Genomic DNA, 22,511 nt, shown 5'->3' on the forward strand with positions numbered 1-22,511 from the left:
GAGAACGGAAGCTGTAATTAATGGAGGAGACATGGAGGCAGGAGGTGGTTTGACGGCTTGCATTGCTAAAAAAAGAAAGGCAAGTGTACAAATGTTCAGCTCCTCTTAATGGATTTGTACGGCTCTCTACTTTATTTGAATCTTAAAAAAATAATACCGCTTTTTTAAAGCACCCTACATGTTTGCTTGCGTTTACATCATCGTGTAGCAAGGGGTTACAAATTATCCTTAATTTGCACGGCACTTTAATGCAAACAGAATTACAGTGAACACTTAAAGTAAGCCGGTGTTCAGTATGCAGTCAGGTAAACAGCTTCATGGACACAAACACACCGTATCATTACTACAATTATCCCCTTCATTACACTGTGATATTATTTTATTCTTTTGCTTTGTAGTGTGTACATCTCTCTCACCTTATTCATAGAAACACATTTTAACTGATGGCTTCTTGTTTTGGCTCACGATCCACAGAGCTTTTATCAGCACTTTACATTTTTGTGTAATAGTAGCATTCTGCTAATTAGTGTATATGAGCTGTAATTTGGCCTAACACCTCCTAATGTCATTATCTAATCCAAGCGATCTGATGACAAAAGTTGAACCATGCTGGCTTTTGTGCTGCCATCCCTCATTACAGATTTTTCTTCACAAATTCTGCACAAACAATTCACAGAGGAATTAGACTGTGAATATGCTTTACCCAGTCTCAGTCAGCATATTTACACGTATATGCATCTCGAGCCCACTGGATTGCCAGACATTTCTAAGCATGAACTTCTTGGATCTCTACAACCACTGGCTGATTGTGCTGGCTCAGGAACGCTCACTCAGCAAATGAAAAAGCACAATTGTACCAACAATCAATGTCTAAACTGATGTTTGACCCCGCTTGCTTGAAAGCGCTCATTCATCAACTCTGTGATTTACAGTAACTCTGCAAACTATAACATCTTTCAACAACTGCTTTGAGTTTTCAGAACGACTTGGCACTGCAATTCTGTATGCTCTACACTAAAGCTCAAAAAATAGAGCTCAGGAAATTAACCGACTCGCCATCACCCCTGAGCTCTCGTCGTGGTTGTTAATGAATGACTTAGAGAGATGGGTCTGAGGTGCTACAAGGTACTTAGGATTCAGGTCAACATCACTTGACCCATGTGGGCAGGCTGGCTGAATAGCACCGATAATAAGACTGGAGGTTGAATGAGAAAAGTCATTATAAAGAAATATAGTGGCAGGCGGAGGGAAATGTTTTGATACTAAGACTCTGAACTTGTTCTCCTCTCACTTTCCCATCTTCCAGCTCCTCCTTCCTTTTTTCCAAAGTCCCGTTCTCTGCCACTTCAGGCATCGCTCAAATCTCTTTCGTTATTTAATCCTTCCTTTCCTTCCCAGCTTCCTTTCCTTCTTGTGTCTTTGCTCCAGATCTGTTTAAGCCTTGAAGACAATACTTGTTTACATGCCTCTTCAGCTGTATTTTTTCTCTCTCTTCATTTAATTTTTTTCTCATCTGTCTCAATCAGCGTCTTGCCTTTAGCCATTTTTTCCTTCATCTCCCTCATCTGCAACTAGCCTACTGACTTCTTCTCTCCTTTTCTTCTTCCCACCCTTGCTACTCGTTCCCTGTGATTATAACAGATGAGGATGTTCACACACACAACTGAAAATCAATTTATTTTCATGCCATCACACAGAAAATTAATGCAAAAAAGAGAGAATAATATAACAAAGGTGATTATGGAAAATAACCTTCTTCACATCTCCCTCTGTAATTAACCCCTTTTCCCCACCATCCTACCTCATTTCTATGCCTGCCAAGCTCCTTGCTACAGGGCAGGTTCCAAGTCTCATTAGAAAGTGCTGGCCAGCATAGCTTTCTAACTGACCTCACCTGCTGTTTCTCTCTCTCTTCTTTGTTGTTCTGTGCTATCCAGACCTCTCACCAGTCACAGCAAGAGAAAACACTGCACACATGACACACGGTACATTGCCCACAAGATAGAACACACGACGTCCCCATACCCATGTGTAAAAATCTACACGGTGGTCCCCAAACTTACCAAAACTGCTCATTATTCATCTAAAAATGCTGCTTGAACCTTCAGTTTCACATAACACGCCACATAACCCCGCAGCAGCACCTGCACACACACAAACAATAAACTGCACATCAACTCACCACTCACCCAAAATCGCATGAACACATGTGCAATCTGCTTTGGCACAAACACACACAAAATCTCTCAATAAAACCCCATGAACGCAGGTAATGGTCGACCCCGCAGGCTCAGACAGTGCACCACCAGCAAGCTCATTCTGACATAGACTCTAGTTCTGTTGCTGCTTCGCTCCTAATACACCTTCACTGTAGGCCACCAACTCAAATTGGAAGCATGCCATTAGCAAGGTCAAGCCGAGTGTAATATACTGTAGCTGTTTTCACACATGCACTGCAACCCTGCACTTTTCTAGACATTACCCTGCGGCGCTGTATATAAGAACGCAAATGTCTGAATCAGCCATGCTGGTAATTTTAACCTGCTGTTTCCCTGGTTGAAATCAATATAATTGAGCCCATGTGAGAACAGAACAGATAATCATCCAAAATATTCAGTGAGGTGTCGTGCTTCCTGCTTCCTCCATGCTCCACCTAGGCACCATCCTTCAGTGAAAATATGAAGGTTAAACAGTGGTGGGAATGCATCTGACATAGATGAGACTCTGCTGACAGCTTCAGGTTTATCTTCACTTTAGGTCTTACTTGTCTTACTTGACAGAGCAGAATTTGTGTTGACACACCAGCAGTTTGAAGCCCTTAGGTTGTTTCATTTATGGAGAGAAAGCTGTTGACTTAATCCCCCACATAGACATAGCCCTATTGATATTTGTATGAGCTAAAACCAATTGGAAAGAAAAAAATCACCTTCTATTCACTGCAAATGCTGATTTTATTTTCACAGTCAACACTGACTTCAATACAATGGAAAAATAAACATTTAGATGCTGATATAGTTTCCACAGACTGGAGTGGCCCAGTCAGACCATCCATCCATCCGTCCGTCCACCCTCTTCCACTTGTCTGTTCAGTGTTGCGATATAGGAAGACATAAATGTATATATGATATGATTGGCTCACTATTGCATTGTGAACTTACTTGTCTCGACTCCAATCAGCACCATCTTCTCACATCAGCATTGTGGCTCTGCACCTTATCTCAGTAATCTCAGTAGGATAAAAAAAAAGGCCTCCGGAGTGAGAGGTCACAAGTTTTCCTGATGGTGTATTTGAACTCTTTGTGAGTTTTTTACTATTTTCACCAGCAAGATTGTTTCTTTCATTTTGCCTAACTGATAAAAGGGTAATATGAAACAGCTATTTGAACGACGTCTTGTTAAACCTCATCTCTAACCAAAACAAGATTTACAAAGTTAGTGTAAAGTTTTGCAGGTACAATTTGTGAACGCCGACCCCACCTGCTCGTTTCAGTAATGACAAGCACAATCTAACAAGCGCAGCACAAATCAGAGCTCTGTCGTAAAGAACCAGACATGATGATTATGAGGCCAATCATCTAACACATAGGCACAGATTGTTACTTGTACTGTGACAAACATATTACAGTGCAGCATATGTTTTATGCAGTGGAGTGTAGACTAAGGACGGGCAAGGGAGAAAAGCAACTTTCCAATAAGTGATGAGGAGACATGTAACAAATACAGTAAAATGAATGTTCAATCTATATGAATCTGGAGCAACATTGTGAGAAAAATTAATGCGTGGGGTGGGGAGATTCGTGTTGAACAGATGGAAACGATGACATAATTTGATGACATGTCCAAAAGAAAATGTTTCATTTAATAAAGCCTTGGAGAAGATGCGTCGGGACCCTGCTGAGCAAATATCCTTTTGACGCAGCAGCCTTTCAGTGCAAAGCTCAATGACGCCAGCGTTTCAGGAGAGTTCTGCACAAGGTAAATGATAATGTTGTGCGTAATGGGAAGTGCAGCATAAATTGAAGTACACAACAATGCACCTGTTAAGCCGTTAAAGACTCAGATTATTGTTTTAACAACCTCAACAGCTGTCTATTCTCAGAACCAGAGTTTATGCCAGTGATTAACTGGGTCTTGTTGTTTTTCGTGGTTCAAGACTGGAACACACTCTCTCATCCCAGCAACTACTTGTCTGTGACATAGACTTGCAGTGACTTGAAGAACACAATATGCAAACTGTTACAATCACAGCAGCACTGACAAGCCTAGTGTGTGAGCTTGGGCTGATATCAGAATCTGGCAACGTTTTATTTTTTTATTTTCGAAGGTTGTATTTTCATAATCTTGTGCACAATTTGGATTGATTGTTTCTAAGCTGATACTTGGGTTTCATTTGTCTAAATGACACCAGCATGTGCAACTGCACACCAAAAACACTCTGATTTCTGCGTCGCCTCCTTTTATAAATCATTAATCTGCTATATTTGGTTAGTAAAAAAAAGTTTCAGTTGATTCTTTCTTGCAGAAAGCTTCACATCAGGCAGTAACCCGACTCACCCGTGTTCATTTCATTACCACTGCAAGGACTTTTTTTTCTCCCACGCTAACTTGCCTAACTTCCCGGAAGCAGTTTGGCAGAAAACAGAGGCTAATTTACCCCACTGACATCTCTGTGGGAAATATAACTTCGCTGTCCATGGAACTGAAGCATTCAACATTATCTGAAAACTGAATGTCATTAAGTTAAAGATCACATGTAGCTTTCTGTATGCTCGACAGAAACAGCAATATGAAAATTTTCCCAAAAAAATAAATAATAATCATCATTAATATTCAGTTCCCATGTCTTTTATCCATCTACAGCCTGCATGAGATCAGAAGTGGTTCAAGGGCTAAATCCATCATTGGGCTCTTCCACCATCATAACAGGCATCCCATTGCACAGTGCAATGTGGCAGGCCTTATTGAGGCTGTGGAGGCGTGCCCATCCGGTTCGATTTAGAACAGGGAAACAGACTGAATACATTGATTATGGACTTAATTTCAGTTTGAGGACTGATGTCAACCTATCATAGCACTCCTCTGATGGTGACCTCGGAGGAGTGACCTCTGGACTGATGTGACTATCAAACCTTAGAAGGGGCTGGCATGGTCACTTCTAAAATAGAGACAGTGAGGCGGTTATCGATGCATTAAAGTTTACCAGCTGTAAGAAAACAAATCGTGAAAATATAAACTTAATCTTTATTCTTTACTTTTTTGAAAAAGGCAGCTATTACAGACAGTAAATGAATCATCGATGGATCATGGGTGTTTAGCCACGACACTGGCAATAAGTGTGGTGGGGTTACACACTACCCGGATATTTATGCAGTGTGTGTTTGCCTTCTCATGCAGAACACATGCTTGGCTTCAAATGGGCAAATCAACTAAACATGAGTTTCCTAATTGCTCATAGGACATTTGGGAAATCTTCTGTGGCTGAAACTGCTTCACGTTTTGAAGAGCCTCTTGGCAGTTTGGAAATATTATATGTGCTCTTGACATCAGCAACCTGAGGGCCAGGGACAAAAATGTGCACTACACAAACCACAGCAGATAGAAAAGCTTGTCTGGTTGTGGCTTATTTTGTGATTTCGTCTAGTTGAGGTTTCAAGATGATCTTTGATTTTCTCCATAAAATTAAGAATAACCTGACTGACCAACTGATACCTTGCAATGGCCTTCTGGCCTTCCAAATAGATTAACACAAATGGAGAAAACTCTCTCTTTTCTACTTCACACAGTGTTCTCCTCCTAGCTGCTATTATCACAGGCAGGTAAAGTGCAAAACAAGAGATGCTTTTTTTTTCCTGTGTTAAATAATGACAGGATTTGAAGCAAATTTCCTTCTGCAAACTTTAGTAAATCACACTGTATGAGTATATTTAAATACCTTCCTCCCCAAATTCAGCACTCTACAAAGGAAATGCCTGCAAATACTCCTCCAAATATGCAATACACACACCAAAAATAAATGTCTAAGCATTTCATTCCCAAACTTATCACTTCACCTCCCCAGCAAATCATTTTTTAATGCCAAAAGAGGGTTTTGCGCTGGCCCAAACCAGAGTAAATGTGACCAGGTGTGTACAACACAGACAGCGTTATAGAATAGGATTTTCATCTAGGGGTGCTGCAGTGGTTAGCACTGGTCACCTCACAGCAGGAAGGTCCTGGGTTCAGAGCCAACACCCATTTGGGACTCGTGTGTGTGTGTGTGTGTGTGTGTGTGTGTGTGTGTGTGTGTGTGTGTGTGTGTGTGTGTGTGTGTGTTTCACTCTATATTTCTCCCACAATTCAAAAACAGGCATGTTATGTAAATTAGTCAAATTGTAAGTGTGAGTGTGAATGGTCGCCTGCCTCCCAGTGTTAGCCCCTGTGACAGGCTAGTAACCTGTCCTGGGTGCACCCTGCCTGGGATGGGATCCAGCCACTCCCTGTGAACCATAATTGGATAAGTAGAGGGAAATATATGGATATAATTTAATTTTCAAATACTACAGCTTTTCTATTTTTTATTTCACTTAATTGAATTTATATAGCTTCCAGCATATTTCATTTTATTTAATCTTTATGTAGCAAAGCTTCTGAATCTATATTCTGTGTACATATCAAAAAAATGGTTTAGATTTCTTTGAAAGATTTATCGCAAAGACCAATAACTCAACAAATGTCAGTGTTTTAGAACAGCTCTAAAAAAATGCATGTGGGACTGGGGTATGAAATCAATAAAAAAGTCCTGCTATCAAACAAATGGTGTGACATCATGTGAGAATTTTAGTAATGATAAATACAATTACTTCACAGGATAAATGTTTCCAAAACTACATATTTTTAAATGTTTTCACTGCTTCTCTTTAGGTTCAACCCAGACTGGAATCAAGTGTGTGTGTTTTGTATGTGAACTGTAATGAAATAAAATGAAAAATGTATACATTTATTTCATATGTAAGTGTATTTAATCTAAATGAAATATGAATACCTCAGTCATAAGACAGCCATCAACACAATTAGGATTTATGCTTTAGCCTGCTGACAAGGTCAGTGAAAGAAATTATGAGTGCAATACGTGTTTTTAACCTCCTAACATTTTTTCCTTTCCTTCGTTTTAAGAGGCTTTTGTCATGGACCAAAAAATTCTACATATATATATTTTTTTTAATATTTTAGTTTGTTTTTAACTTTAGGTTTTTCAGTTTTCCGTTGTTTTTTTTTTCCTTACTGAGATAACCTTGGTTTGATGATAACATCAGAACTTTTTTTTCCATTTCTAATTACCACCTTTCATGCATTCTTGGTTTTTGACTATGCATAACTTCTCCATTCCAGAAAACAGATTACAGTCCCTGAGCTTTGTGAATGTCGAAAAGAAAAATAAATGAATATTTTTTTCAAAGTAGCAGCGTTGGAGCAGCAGTGATTTCTAGTGTTAATGATAATTACATCTGAAGAAGGAGAAAAAAAGGCCCGAGGCATCAGTGTTAGGCTTTTGGGACTTGGTTATAATGTGATCCGGTGCTGGTTAAGCAGATAGGCTGGGTTTGGGTATATGAGCTTGTCTCAGTTCGAGGACTGGGTGGCAGTTCTTTCATGCCGTCCTCTAGCTGTCATCGTTATGCACCCACTCACGCGGAATCCAAATTATAACAGCATGAAGCCATGTGAATGCATGGATTTGTGCTGTGTGTGTTAAAGAGAGAGAGAAACACAGGGTAGGAGAGAGAGAGAGAGAGAGAGAGCCTTTTCAACGAGTGTTTCTATGTACGAGAGAGAGAAAAGTGAGAGAGATGACGAAAGGTTAGGGCTAAACCACATCTCTAAATTTGGCATGAGCTCAGATCAAAGGACTGCAATGTTGGGGGAAAGAAAAGGGAGAAGGCTCTAGAGTCCTCTTCTCCCCTATCTATCTTTACTATCATTTTCTCTCCTTTAAAATTACTTGCCTCCCTCTTTTAGAGTAACCGCTCACTAGACCAAATTTATAAATGCACATTTTCTTTGTTTTGCCCCTGGATCCACAAAAGATTACGTTTTTTGAAGAAAGAAAAAGCTAAAAAAAAATGGACAATCTGACTTTCTTTTTCGAATGGTTCTCTGTGTTCCACATAAGGTAATATACACAAGTCATTTTGCATCCCTGACTTTTGGTCTAGGTTATAAATTTATGAAGAAGAAGAATTTGTGCTTCACTGTGTGTAAGCGGGATTTTTGAGTGGATGAGGATTTTTGTCACAATGACCTAATACATCATTCAAATTTAGCTGGCTCACTTGTTACAGATTATTATTTTTCCTCTTTTTCTCCCCCAAATGGTTATGTAATCCATCCCGCTTCCTCTATCTCTCCGTACCCCTTTTTTCTCTCCCTTGCTCTCTCTCTCCCTGCCTCTCTCTACAAGAGTGGAACAAATGGAGATCAGTCGATCAGACTAATGCTGAGTTAGGCCCCGTGTTGCTCTCACAAAGCTATAGCATTACCCCTCTCATTTAACCAGCACTCTGAACTACACACACACACACACACACACAAACTTGACAGGCTACACTTTATCAAAATTTCTTTCTTTCTCAACACAAAGCGTAGACATCCACACAATGTTCATGTGCACACATGTCCAGAGCTTTTCATGCATTCTTTTCAAGCATAAGCGACATTTCAGCTTCAGAATAACATCGCCCACAGAGAATCCAGCGCTCGGGTCAGCTTAGGTACTCTTTAACAAATGGCCCTCAGAGTAATTGTGTTAAAAGTCTGTCTGCTGTTTGTCAGCTTTCAGTAAGTCTTGGATCATGTTTTTACAAAACACAAAAACTTGCTCCTTATTTTATATGTTTATTATGGTGTCTGGTAGTATCTTGGTTTGAAAAGCTCAGGAAATAAATATTTTAAGTTCTCGCGAACAAAAAAAAAAGATCCAGATATTAAATATAATCTCACGCCAGGCATTGGTTTGTGTACAGGATTTGCTAAAGAGATCAGTTTTCTGCTGCCTTTTGTAGGTTTTTTTTAAATATGAAGTGACTATACTTCAGGCGAGAGCTCTTATGTAAGCATCAAGTAACACTTGTACTGACTGCCTAGCTTCATAAGGCACCAGTCTAATTGTAAGATGTGCTAATATTGGCTACCAAACAGCAGGCTTAAAACTACATTTCTATCATCCTTAGGATCCATTTTTGTGCAACTTAGAACAAGATAAATTTGCACCAACCTGTAGCTCAAAGCGCCCAACTGTGCATAACTTAAATCTCGAATACAATTTAAACGAATGAGTTATATAAAATTTCATCACCCATTCAGCTGTCAGAAAGAGGTACATTAGCTTTAGAGACCACAGCCATGTTTTGTACTAGGCTGTCAAAATAGTATATTTCTGCTTCAAACGTGTGTATTTTAAGATGAGGTCTCTGTGGACTGAATCACTTTTCGAGCTACTAAATAAAACTGAGTTTTGGGCATTTCCATTTTGGCTTCATTTTTTCTGTCTTTAAGGTTGCTGCTTGTTACAGAGCTATTTCCCAGTCCTTTTTTCTCTCTCGGACATGGTTTACTCCTCAGCTGGCACACTTGTTTCACATCAACTACAACACCAACCTACAGTATATAAACACCGTAGCTTTTACGCCCATTCTTTGCCAGATTGTCCATCAACTATTGTGGTAGACAAACCAGGCTCCCCGAGCATTTTCTCTAGCTCTTGTATTTTTGACCTGCCTCTGTTTACCACATTTTCCTCTCTCTGTGCTTCAGACCTCCTTCGTGTGCCAGCTAGACTTTGTGAGACCCTGCCTGCCTGCTTTTTTTTGCCTACCAGCCCACTCACCAATTCCAGCGTCTCACTCTGACCTGACACACCATCTAGTCCACGTCTCCAGATTCTCTTTGTGTTTTGTTTTCCATGCTGCATTAGAGTTCACTAATTCTTTATTAAACCATAACATTACACCACTTTAGTTATTTGCAGCACCACACCTAATTTTTGCATAGACCCGGATCTCAGATGGTAATTTTGTTGAGAATAATGTCAACATAACCAGCAGAAACTATGACAATAACAGGATTTATCCTTATCATCGCCTCCTGCACTGCTTGTCTTGGTTTAAGCATAAAAACTTGTTCTTTTCTAATAAACACAGGGGGAGGCACCGTCACACGGATAAAAACGTACATTCTCTCACACAGATTACAGCACAAGAAAGCATTAGTGGGAGTCTTGTACTTCAATCAGCCAATTAACCTGGAGCAGAGCAGAACAAAACATTTGGCATTTGCCAATAGGGCAGCAACCTTCCAGTGATAATTTCTCTTTGAGGGAGCAAACATACACACACATACACACACAAACAACAACACACACACACACACATGCAATGCCCCCCACACACACATGCCACTATCGCCACTAGTGACGATAGTGGCTGCACTTTCAGCGTAATCAATTATTAATCCTTGTCCACGTATGAACAATCCCAAATTCATGTAAACACACACAAATATAGAAATGGAGACATTCACGCGACAACAGAATGACTGTTGTTAAAAGTTGACAACAGAGCGCAGACGATATGAATGGTGTGCGTCTGAGCGACGCCTCAGGGCACCAGAATACTTCATGAAATAGATGGCCTACACACATTCTTCAATAAAGGCAGGGTAACAAACACACACACACACACACAGTCGAGCACATGAATGAGCCCAACATCATGTGTACAATTGAGACATTTTTCCTGGAGAGAGAAAGCGCCTTGGTTTTGAAATGTCAAGATAAAATGCTGTGACAGTGGTGGAAGAAAACATCAGAGAATGTTTGAAAGAGAGAGAAAAGAGAGAAAGACAGGGCGTCCTGCAAAAGCCCATGTATATTTGATTGAGAAAGGAAATGCAGGGAGATGAAAAAGGAAAATGAGGAAAAGGGAAAAAAGATGATGGAGAGTTACAGTAAATTGGCAAGGCCGCTTCTGAAAGCACGCTCTAGGGGAGAGAGAGGGAGAAAAATAGGGTGAAAGACAGAATAACACACAAAAGGACTCAGAGAAGTGCAGTAGCAAGAATGGATTGTTAGCTGGTAAACGACTGTCACTTTCTTTAGGGAGATAAACAGATCTGACACCTCCGCATTCTTCCTCTCTCTTCATGTCCCTTCTTTTCTCTCACTCGACATGGCCTGACAACCCTTCAAAAAAAAAATCCCTTCCTGACTCTCTCTCTCCTGTTTTTGTTCCCTGCTGTTCTGTACCATCTCTCACTCCTCCACTGAGCTTTTTTCCCCGACTCTTTTTTTCTCAGATATGTGCGACAAACTCACCCTTCCGGCAAAAGAGGCGGCATATACGAAGAAGAAAGGGTGGAACAACATGAATAAAGACCCCATTTTTCACACGCGCCTTTTCTTTTCCTCACTTGCCAGCGCCTTGTGACGAGATTAGATGAGGAAGGAAGGGGGAAATAAAAATCAAATGAAAGAGATTTCTTTCCCGACATGTAGAAGAGGTACAAAGGGAAAGAGAATAGAGGGGAGAAGAGGAGAGGAGATGGAGAGTGTAAACGACACAAAGAGGAGGATCAGAGAGAAGGTACGCATGGAGACTCAGAAAAGAGAGATAAAGAACAGAAGACTTAAAGGACGACATGCGTTGATGGATCAGTTGTCACTTGGAATTTGTGGGGTGAACATGCATGTGCACCTTGGTACATACATGCTGTTCACAAAAAATATAGACCATAAACATAAAGCTTTGACAGTTTTCACAACTAATCAGCATCAGCACCTTTAGCGCAAAGGATCAGTGTTATGACTGTCGATGACTGGGACAAGCATATGAACATCAATAAGAGGAATAAAGAGGCACTTGTTCTACCAGGAGAAATGAAAGGCAACATGGGACAACAGGGAAGGATAGGCGATATAGAAACAGCTGGTTGAAAAGATGGAACAGCACCAATCATTCGAATAAATGAGAAGGCAAGGGAAGATGGAACAAAGAGGTCTGAATGCATTAGAGCGGTTCGGTTTCTGTGTTTTTTCTCTGTGATGAAGGAAGTTGTTCTGCTGTGATAGTGAGGCCTCTGGAGGAAAGATGGAAAAATCTAAACAATGTGAAAATTAGGCCATGCAAACACTCACACACAGACGCACGAGTACAAGCACATGCACATGTGCTCTTTCACTCTGCGCAACACATGTTACCCACTCAAAAGGGGATTGCAAGAAGCACAAAGCAAGCCTCCACTTGTCTCCATGTGTCTGCACTCCCCACAAATAGCCTCACAAACATATGCACATACGCACACACACACTCTCATTCTGGCTGTTTATGTACGCAGTGGCAGGAATAAATAAAAGGCAAGCATCTAACAAATAAAATGAATTTTTAATCATTGGAGGCATTTGAATTAGCTGTGTCATTAAATAAACAGAAACAAGGCACTGTTTGAAATATTCATGTTGGGTCCTGAATATATTAGACTGCTGGGAGGTGTGCTCCCCACGGGCCCCATTTAGATTTGGGACAAGCCCTAGGGCACAATGATATATATTTTTATATATACACACACAGTATACATACAGTTATAATGGGGAAAGGGTTAGGGTAGAAGTCAGGCAAGAATGAGAAAATAAAAAAAAGAAGCAAAAACTAGTTCTGATAAACTCAGAGGCCTTTTTATGGATTTTTGGGAGAGTGGGTGGTTAACAGGAAGATGAAGGGAAAGCGTAGAAGAAGCCTGAAGAAACTAGAAGAATGACAGAGTGGATAGTGAGGAATTTAAACAGGAAAAGAAACCAGGGGAGGGAAAAAGGGGATTCAAAGATGACAAGAAACAAAGTTAGTTGAAAGGGAGGGGGATGCACAGATGAGGGACAGAGTAAAGCAGAACATGACGATGAGCGGCAAAAAAAAAATAATCAAAGTAACAGGTATAAGGGGTAAAAATGAGAAGACAGACAGCCCGAGAAAGAGGGAATTCATAGTGAGATCAAAGGAAGTATGGAAAACAGATAGAAAACAGAGGTGGGAATGCTGCGTTGCAGATTAATCTGTGGAGAATAGTAAAGGATTTACATGTAGCATCCCATGTTATGAAGGCAAGCTGTGTGTCAGCAGGAAAAGGTAGATAACAGAGAAAATAGAGAGATTATAATGTGAGGAGAGGAGCAAAAGAGAGAGAGACAGAAGTATCAGTGAAATAAAAAGTGAAGGTAGACAGAGAGTGAGTGATAGATGCTAGTGAGATCAACCAGATACACCATGGCAATAACAGAGAAGGAGCAAAATATATTAATCTCCTGTATTTCTTACAGCATGTGACAGACAGTAGTGAGGAAGAGTATAGAGAGAAGGAAGGAGGGAGAAGCCACTGGAAAGGAAAAATAAAATGATTCGGAAAAAGGGGGAGCATGGGCGATTGCATAATGACTTTAATGAAAGCGCTCTATCCCCAGCGGACACTTTAGATATGACTACTGGGAACAGACGACGAAAAGAAGAAAAAAAGATGGCGACATCAGGAAGGGTAGGAAGAGGACATGAGGATGATTACAGTTGTGGTAATTCTACTAAATGAACTGTTTTTATATATTTGGTTAACAGTATAAACCATAATCACCTATTTACGCTCACTTTTATGACATCAGATTCATTTCATCTCTAATCTACGTTCATCAGTTTTCATCATCAGTGGGATACCATCGCAGACTTTGCTGGGGAGTGGATGACCTGCTCTACCTGCCCGCAAAGTAAGGAAGAAGAAAGAAAGAAAGTGTTGTGAAAATCAGGGAAAAATCGGATTCTTTTATGGAATGCAAAACGGAGTGTGTCCTTGTGTGTGTGTGTGTGTGTGTGTGTGTGTGTGTGACTGGTGAATACAACAATTTTAATACGATGAAAGCTCCAGGGGGTTTGGCACTGCGTCTTACAAATAAATCTTCCATCGCGTCAGGCATTTATGGGAGCGTATAGAGTATTTTATTTTGCCTCTGCTTTCATATCCAAAAAGAAAAAAAAAACCTTTGTGTTCCTGTATGTATTTCTATGAGTGCATTTTAGTGTTGGAGTGGTGCACAAAAACATCTTGTCATCTTATTTTTAAATATACGACAGCCTGTCCGCTGATTGTTCCCTCACCCACAACTCATTCATAACCATTTTTAGCATCACTTGGCTTCAGCTAAAGCCATGCTAGACACATACTAAGCACTTAATGCAACTTTGTTGAGCTAATAACGACCTCTTACATAAAATTTCATTGTAAAACTAAAGTTAGTATTTTCTGTATTCTTTGTCAAATCTTGGTATCGATATTACTCACAAAGCAAAATAACCAGTGAGCCTGCTGAGCCACTAATCTTGAGCAAAAGGTAAGAGCGGGCTATAGAAATCTGGAAAGATGACTGGTTTCTGGCACTGCAATGCAAGGTTTTTTGATATTTCTTTGCAGCATTCAGCCTCAATCGCCATCAGCTTCTCTTTGCACACGCAGTACTACTTCTCAAGACTTGTTAACAGGCTCTGATTAGTAACTCTGTAGAGTTGCCCTCTGACAGAGCAACTCACCAAAATTAGAAAGACATATTTTCTCTCTTCTCCTGGTGGCAGACATCCTCGGGTTTACTGGGTTTATGTTGTGAAATGTCCATCTGTAAAATTTCTGCCTCAAACCCTTTATGGTGGAGGAGAATTGGATTTCATATGATGTTCACGTCATTGAAAAATGACATTTAAAAAATTCAGAAGGTAGAGCCATCTATTGATCAGTGGATCGGTGCTCCTCTTGGCCATGTTTTGACACTGTAGCTCAGTTGCTTCCAGTCGATGAGTTTCAGGCATTGCACGAATGCTCCGCCAATCGCGCCGTACATGGGTGGAAAAAAAACAAGAAATATCACAGGGTTCACCTGAGTGTAGAAAAAACACTTTATAATATCTAATTGTATCGATTCATTATTCACAGAACACTCTTTTTTTTTAAACGTAACTTTTACATTTTCAGTACTTCATCACAAAGCGTCCCTGTATTGAAGTGGAGAGCTGAAAATTCACTTTGTATGAAACCATTTTCACTTGCCAGAGACGTCCTTGCTTCCAAGGTTTCGAGCTCAGACTGGTTCACACAAGGATAGCAGCACTGGAACACATACACATTCACACTTGTGCTCAAACCCTTCTGCAACACAATAACTTTGTTTGAAATGGAGTGTCTGTCCCCCTCTCTGTCTCTTCTCCCTCCCTTTCCAGCACTGCTTGAGGGAATAAGACAGACCGAGGAAGACAGAAGAAGACTGGGGGTAAGACGGGGGTTAATTTAGTCCTTTAAACAGGGCAACCTATTGGATTACCGGTCCTACAGACCAGGCAGCCACTCTAAGAATTAAAAAGGACACACCTTAAAACAACATGAATTAGAGTCCCACCGTCTTACGAGCCAATCACTATGCAGATCATGGAGCCAAGTGTTCAGAGGGGCGCACAGAGAGGCCAAACTGGGTTTGCTTTGTTTTATCAGCCCCCTCCACCTTAAGCAAATACCAAGTGATTTGTTTTTTAAATGGATGGGATTGAGCCTCCCAAAAAGAACAAGGGAAGCACAAAAGAAGGTTGAAAGAACCCCCCACACCAGGACTCAGTGGACGGGACACTGGGAGTGATTGATTTTCATGCAGCTCTAAAGTGGATCCCTCTGGAGGCCTGGATAACGTGAGAGAGAGAGGGAGAGAGACAGAGAGAATAGAGGTAACTGAGAAAGAAAGAGTAAAAGAATGGCAGCGAACACGAACAAGACAGTTTGCCCTACTCAAGTTTCCAACAAGCCTTTTTTTTCCCTCTTTCACTCATTCAGCCTGCTTGCCTTTCATTTTTCTATTATTCCACTTTTGAATTACACACGGATATCTTCATTTTGACAGGAATCCAAATGGAATCTGAGCACATGCTGAGAGAAAGTAAAGAGCGCAAGAGGAGATAACAGACACAGACAGGGATTTAAAAGTGGAGGCCATGGATGAAGAGTAAGAGAAGGGGTGCAGAAAAAAATTAAAGGTGAGTTGAGAGCCAAAAGAAAAGTTGGTTCTTTAGTATCTGAATTAGAGGTATTACAGGTGCTTGGCTTTACCCCTTTGTCAATGCAATATGTGTGGTGAAGTTTTGAGAGGGTGTGCATACAGAGGAGAGACTGGATGCAAGCAAGAGGTAGGAGTAGATGTGGTGCTGTGATAAAAGCCTTTGACGCCATGAATGTCATACTAAAAAAAAATTAATCCAATAGGATATTGAGGTTCACCCTCTGAGGCAAAGAATTACAAGGAAGAAATAATAAAAGAAAGATAAATAAGAGATAGGGTGAAATCAAAGGGACGCAGAAAGATGGAGGGAGAAAGGAAAAGGCCATCGCTCAGGCTGACACATTCGTGCAGTCACTAAAACTTAGGGCTATTACAGAGGACATAGGATGGAGGGCTGCAGAGCAACAAGAAAGGTGTGAGGAATGAATAGAGGAGAAAGGTAAGAAAGAGAAAGCACATGTGGGTGGCCAAGGGGTACAGCGGAGGATAGATGTGGGAAGGGGGGTGGTGAAGGAAGCAAAAGAGAAATGAGAGCAAGGCAGAATGTTTGCTGATATCCCATTTTCCACAGAGGAGATGAAAGAGGGAAAGAGGGGATTAGAAAAGAGTGGGCAGAGAAGAGGAATGAGCTGGTGATATGGAAAACGAGTGGGGGAGAACACCAAAAAGAAAAAGGTGACCAAACGCGAGAACAAGTGAAGGTTAGGGTTGACTCTGAAAGCTACCGTGCGGGAAATGTTTGTGACGTGACAGAGTTATCACTACTGCCATCTAAAAATAACATTGGCAATACCACTGGGATTGGGCGGCTGTGGTCTGAGAAATGGGAAGAAAGGAGAGGGAGACGTAATTACAGCAGCCCTATTAGCATGCAGGCTGCTCTTATTAAACATTCACATAGGAAACTGGGACTGAGAAGTAATGTTTCTGGGCAAATGCCAGACAGACAGCCTGCCAGCAAGCCCTGAAAACTATTTGGACATGCAGACGGCCACAAAGACCGGAAGAGGCTATCTTTTCATCTGTCCATCCATCTATTCATCCCCTCAGACCAAACATATACAGAGAGGGAAACGGAGACATGCAATCAAGGTTGCATGAATTTGTTCCTTCCCATCTATCTGCGAATGTATTTAATGCCACTCTTTTTTACATTATTCCAATCAAAGATAACAAAAAACTGCCTATTTTCTTATAGCACAGCTAAATTATAATTTGGAAATGCACATTAGCAATATAAACAAAAGGGCACCAGGGAATTGTTAGGGAACATTAAGTGCAATCAGCTTTAGTAATGCCGTTACAATTATAAAGATGTTGACTGCACTACTGGTCTTTTTCTCTTTTACTCTTTCTGCATTAAGGAACTCCATAGGGAAAATGGAGTCTCTTAACTGTATTGAGGACATTTTCACTTAGACAATTTAAAGCATTCTCAGGCTTTCAAGCACCCACAGATAGTGTGATCCAAGCAAGCATAAAGCCTATTAGCCAAGCAGGGAGACACACAGCCAGACGGAGAGACAGTCTTATGAACAGCAGGGAGACGCATGGCTCTGAGCCTGCTAAAGAAGCCTCATGTCCTACTCTACAGTGTGCATACATGCAACAAGTGAATGACTTAACTTCATGAAAAAAGCCATAAGGCTTAATATAACATTGTTGCCTTACGTACGCACTATAAAATATACTATAAAGGCATTAATCCAAGCAGACATTTGATAAAGCATATCTCTGACACTCAAGACCTAACTTAGTCACCCCAGACATTTGCAAATTTAGTGACATTAATCCTGTTTGACACTTTGATACAAATGTAGAGCAATATAAATAAACACATGTCCACAAGAAATCTCACACGAAAGACATCACCTCTGGCACTGATACAAGTAGACAGTCTGATACAGAAACCCAAATTTCACTCTTTCATTCCCTCCACAAGGAGCACACACACACACACACACACACACACACACACACACACACACACACACACACACACACACACACTGAGCAAGCATGCATACAGCACTGCAAATAAACAGCACTGTCAGGTGTCATGATGTGTTTTCACACTTTCTGTGTAAAAACATACAGACAATTGGGATTTTATTATTCCAGTGTCCACAGCAAGTCTACTGCTCATTATTATTTAGCCTAGATTTACAATTAACCTCAAATCATCCTTTAAATAATCAGTGAATACATCATTTTGAATCAATGACATGGCAGAAAGATAATAAAATAAGCAAGAAAAATGAATTCCAGCCACAATTGAGTATGTAATTTCTTTTAAATGGTTTACACCGCTCTGGGTCATTTTCCACCTATTTAAAACAATAATTCAATATATTGTTTGTTAAGCACTATGAACAGAGTTGCAGTGGTTCGCTCCAACACTTTCATGTAAATAAAAACAATAATTTTATAGTTTTATATTAATCATGGAAAAATGGATCATGCTTAATCTATGAAGGGTTGCTCATAGGTGCAATTACACAATATAAGTACCGAGCGTTTTTGAGCAGTTTAGCATTTTAGCTCAAAGCATTTCAGTGTTAAGGTCTGCAGGATTATTGTTTTGGTGCAGTCTTACAGCTAATCATTGTCATTTTCAGACACAACAGGCAAACGCTGGCATTAAGTGGAAGCATTTTAGCATTGGTGAGAGCCAATATTTCCTTTGTAAGTTGGTGGAGACTAAAAGCTAAAAAAAAGATCTAAAAATTATGACTATTAAAAGCTTTTTCTCAGATGACCAGTTATATCATGTTGAATATGTGCCACAGCACCAGATTACTAAAGAGGTTTTTCAACTTGTTTCTCTGCACACATCCCCTTTGGGTTAGACTCTGTGGGAGGTATTACCTGCGTGACCTGAGTTCTGCTTCCACTAAACCCGCTTTTTCTTCACCTGACATAGAAGTAGCTCATGGGGCATGCGGCTTGGTGGAGTCATACAAATGCTCAGCTTTTTTACCCTGAAGGAAAATGTTTTGTGTCTTGGAAGAATTCAGCAAGAATAATATTTTTATTTTTTTTTTTAAAAAGAGAAAAAACTGATAAGGAAAAATTACCCCAGCTGTAAACAGTGTTAGTTCAACCTCTAAGATGTTCAAAAAATATTAAGCTTTATTAAAGAAACTTTCAAAAAGAAAAAAAACCTCTAAAACCAAAAGGCTTAAATAAAAAAAAAATTAAATTACTAAGACTGAGTCAACAGCTGTGTGACAACTTGGAGTGGGCGACTGCAGTCCTGCTGAGAGACAGAGGACACCAACAGCCAAGAGAACAGAGGTAACATGAAGCCAGTAACGTCTCTAGTGATCAGTTTGGGGAGTTAATCAGTTATTTGAAATAAGTTTTACTTCATTTATTTATTTGTTTATTTATTGAATATTTATGCATTTATTGGATAGGGATAGTCACAGAGAGACAGGAAGATGGGGAGATGGGGGGAGGGGGGGGGGGTCTGACAGGCAGCAGTTGAGCACTAACAGATGGAATTCATTAAAGAAGTGTGTCAAAAAGAAAACAAGAAAATTCATGTTAAAACTTACAGAAACTTAGTGGTATGAGAAGCACATTCCAATTACTGCATCACCCGCTTTACTTTATCTCGCTGAAACTCTGAGACTTCAATTTCCAACAGCAATTTTCTTTCTAAACGTTTTAGAAAATGGTATTGTTTGTTAAGCACTGTGAACAGAGTTGCAGTGGTTCCCTTCAACACTGAAGTGCAGGACACGTGACTCACAATAACTGACATCCTTTCTTCTGTTCTTTGCCTATTGTCATCTACTCAAAGACGGGGTCGCTAACACAGATAAACACTGGATTTCAGAGCCCATCTAAAATTTTTGTTGATGTGATTTGCTGGTAGCTTCCTTGCAGTCTGCATCACTAAACCCTGGCTCACCGGGACAATACCTAAACCAATACCACAAAGTAAAGCTGTTTTTTCCCCCTTTTATTAACTAATATCAATAAATCAGTCACTAGAGGCACTATTGGCCTGTGTGGATCTTGGCCTCTATCTCTCCGTCTCTTTCTCTTTATTACAGTTGCACTCCATCCACTGCTTCATAAATGACAGCCACCTTATAACTTCAGCACCATCCTGGTAGTGTATTTAAGCTTTTCATTCAGCCCTCCTCCCTGATCCCTTTAAACGGAACGGTGCAATTATTAATTACTCAACAATAACACGTTAAAAATCCTCCTGTGAAAAAGGCCTACAAAGTATACGGGAATGAGTTACAACATGCTCATTTACCACGTCAGTTAGTGTGCGGCAAAAAACAGAGTGAAAATTAGACCCACAGCTAACCTGTCGTACCAGGCGAGTGAGGTGTTACATCTTATGATTCTCATTAACCCATGATGAGATTTCAAGCATGTGCGTAAAAGTGCCAGATCTGACAATAAATCATAGACTGTCTTGAATTGTTAAAACTGGGTTAGTCTCCAAAGACTCAGACAGATTGCAAAGACAAGAAAGAATAAAAGGGCACAGTGAGGCCCATGATGTGCAATTCTGCCAATGCCTCCTTTGAGGAGGCCTGTGGTTGAGATTAAGGCTAAGGCACCTCCATCCTGCAGAGGCTCTACTCCCACAGTCATGAAGGCGTGTGTGATAGGATCATCTAGCCAGTGAGTACAATGCTGTTTTGACAGGAGCAAACCTTGTGAATATCTTCTGTAGTGTGCGGACATTTGCTGTATGTGGCTGATATTTAGCCACATACAGCAAAGCATGATGAAACAGAACATACAGTGTGATGATTCCTCCTACTTCACCGTTATGAAACAAGGGGAAAGGGGTGCTGATCTTACTCTTAGATGTAAAAGAGCAATTTGCCTGTAAAGTAGAAAAAGTCCTGTCTCCCTTGACAGAAAAACAAGATAACGAAAGTGATAACACACAAAAGTCACTCACTCCCTGAAATCGGTTCTAAAAGGAGCACTGTTTTTTAAAGACAGCATCTTGGGAAAGATTTCTGCTATCAGCTTGAACAATTGTTTTACCACAGTGTGCAGCATCAGGAGTGAATCCCACTGAAACAAGGGATACGCAAAAAAGGATATCTTGCCGAAAAACTTGATAACAGATTAGATGGTAGTGACATTCAACATAATGCTAGGCAGAGCTAGTTTCTTATCTACCAATATCAGGAAAAAAGGTCGAGGACACAGTGTGGTATATCCACGCCCATTTGAAAAGACTTGAAAATGCCGTCTATATTAGAAAAATAATCTTGCTCTTTGGATAGTGCATACCAGCCAGGAGAGCAGGCTTAACCTTTTTGGAGCCAGACCCAAAGCCACTGGCCTATCACCAAAGGATGGACAATAGCACCTTCCAGATGTGACAGTGCATATTTGCACCAAGAAGAGCTGCCAGTGCTTCTCTCCCTTTAGCTCCATAATGGTTGAGAATCATGATGTGCTTGTGTCTTCTCCAGAACTGCTAGATTCTCCTTCTTAATGCGCATGAGCATACATCAGGGGATGTCCAGATGCATATTCACTCCCACTGGAGGGTCATCTCATCTGTTAATGCAACGTGAGTGGAACAGATTCACTTCTCCGTTCCCAAATTATTCTCACTACATCTACAATTTCCACTTGTTGTGGACAGAAAATGAAAGTCCCTAGGTATGCCAGGATGATCGTTCTGGTCTGGATGTCTAGCAACTACTTGGGAACACATTTATTGTAATTTTTAGTTTTTACTTGATTGAATTCATATAATACTTCATCTTACACAGTGGGTACTGAGTCAGAAAAACATCAGTTATTGCAGATTTGAATACATGCCAGAGCGACCTACAATATGAGCCCATAAGGCTGTTTGTCAGACACCGAAGGACTGATTGAACTCCTCTGTTGACAGTGTTGCACCTCGTTTAAATCAATCTTTTACACCGTTTCAGCTCAGCGTCTAAACGAAATATATGTGCATCTCTAAGCTTTTTCATCAAGTCAGATACTGCAATTTCACTCCTTAACATTCAGCAGTGGCATACGGAACAATCAAAAGCGTTACACTGCTGCCAAAAGCACACAAGACGTGTTGAAATATATAATTAGGAACAACAGGAATTTATTTGGTAGCCTATGACTGATCACGTCATGATCAGTGATGGCGGATGATTTAAATTTCACCCATATTTATAAAACCGTTTTCAAATACAACCAGCTGTGGCATAAACGGAGACAAACATACAGTGCGTAATGACAGAGAAACAGAAACAGGTTGTCAATAACAGAGACAGGCTCACATGCTAAATTACCCAGAGTCACACCTTGGCACACACTCACAGCCTGCTACCCGAAACTAACAAGTACAAACATGACCTAGCCTTGTCCCCGGGAAAAATCACAGTGGCGAGCTGGCATATAGAGAAAG

The 22,511-nt window shown here is 40.4% G+C and overlaps 1 protein-coding gene and 1 long non-coding RNA gene across 3 annotated transcripts in view; one reads left to right on the top strand and one right to left on the bottom strand.

The window, feature by feature from the left end:
* cadm4 (cell adhesion molecule 4) overlaps nt 1-22,511 on the bottom strand; it is a 168,533-nt gene that overhangs the window by 104,806 nt on the left and 41,216 nt on the right. The window contains exon 1 of one of the 2 annotated variants that reach the window (XM_082551644.1): nt 2,064-2,091. The exons of the other annotated variant lie outside the window; for it this stretch is intronic. Within the exon in view, the coding sequence (XP_082407770.1) occupies nt 2,064-2,076 (13 nt within the window). The 5' untranslated portion in view covers nt 2,077-2,091. Of the gene's footprint in view, nt 1-2,063; nt 2,092-22,511 lie in introns of those variants that run through there. 2 annotated transcript variants of the gene reach the window in all.
* Nucleotides 13,573-15,319, top strand: LOC309717845. Its single transcript, XR_014279826.1, has 3 exons — nt 13,573-13,588; nt 13,707-13,777; nt 15,276-15,319. It is a non-coding gene; the product is annotated as an uncharacterized lncRNA (long non-coding RNA).

The sequence above is a fragment of the Aulonocara stuartgranti genome, assembly GCF_965226115.1.
Source record: "Aulonocara stuartgranti genome assembly, chromosome: 11".
NCBI lineage: Eukaryota > Metazoa > Chordata > Actinopteri > Cichliformes > Cichlidae > Aulonocara > Aulonocara stuartgranti.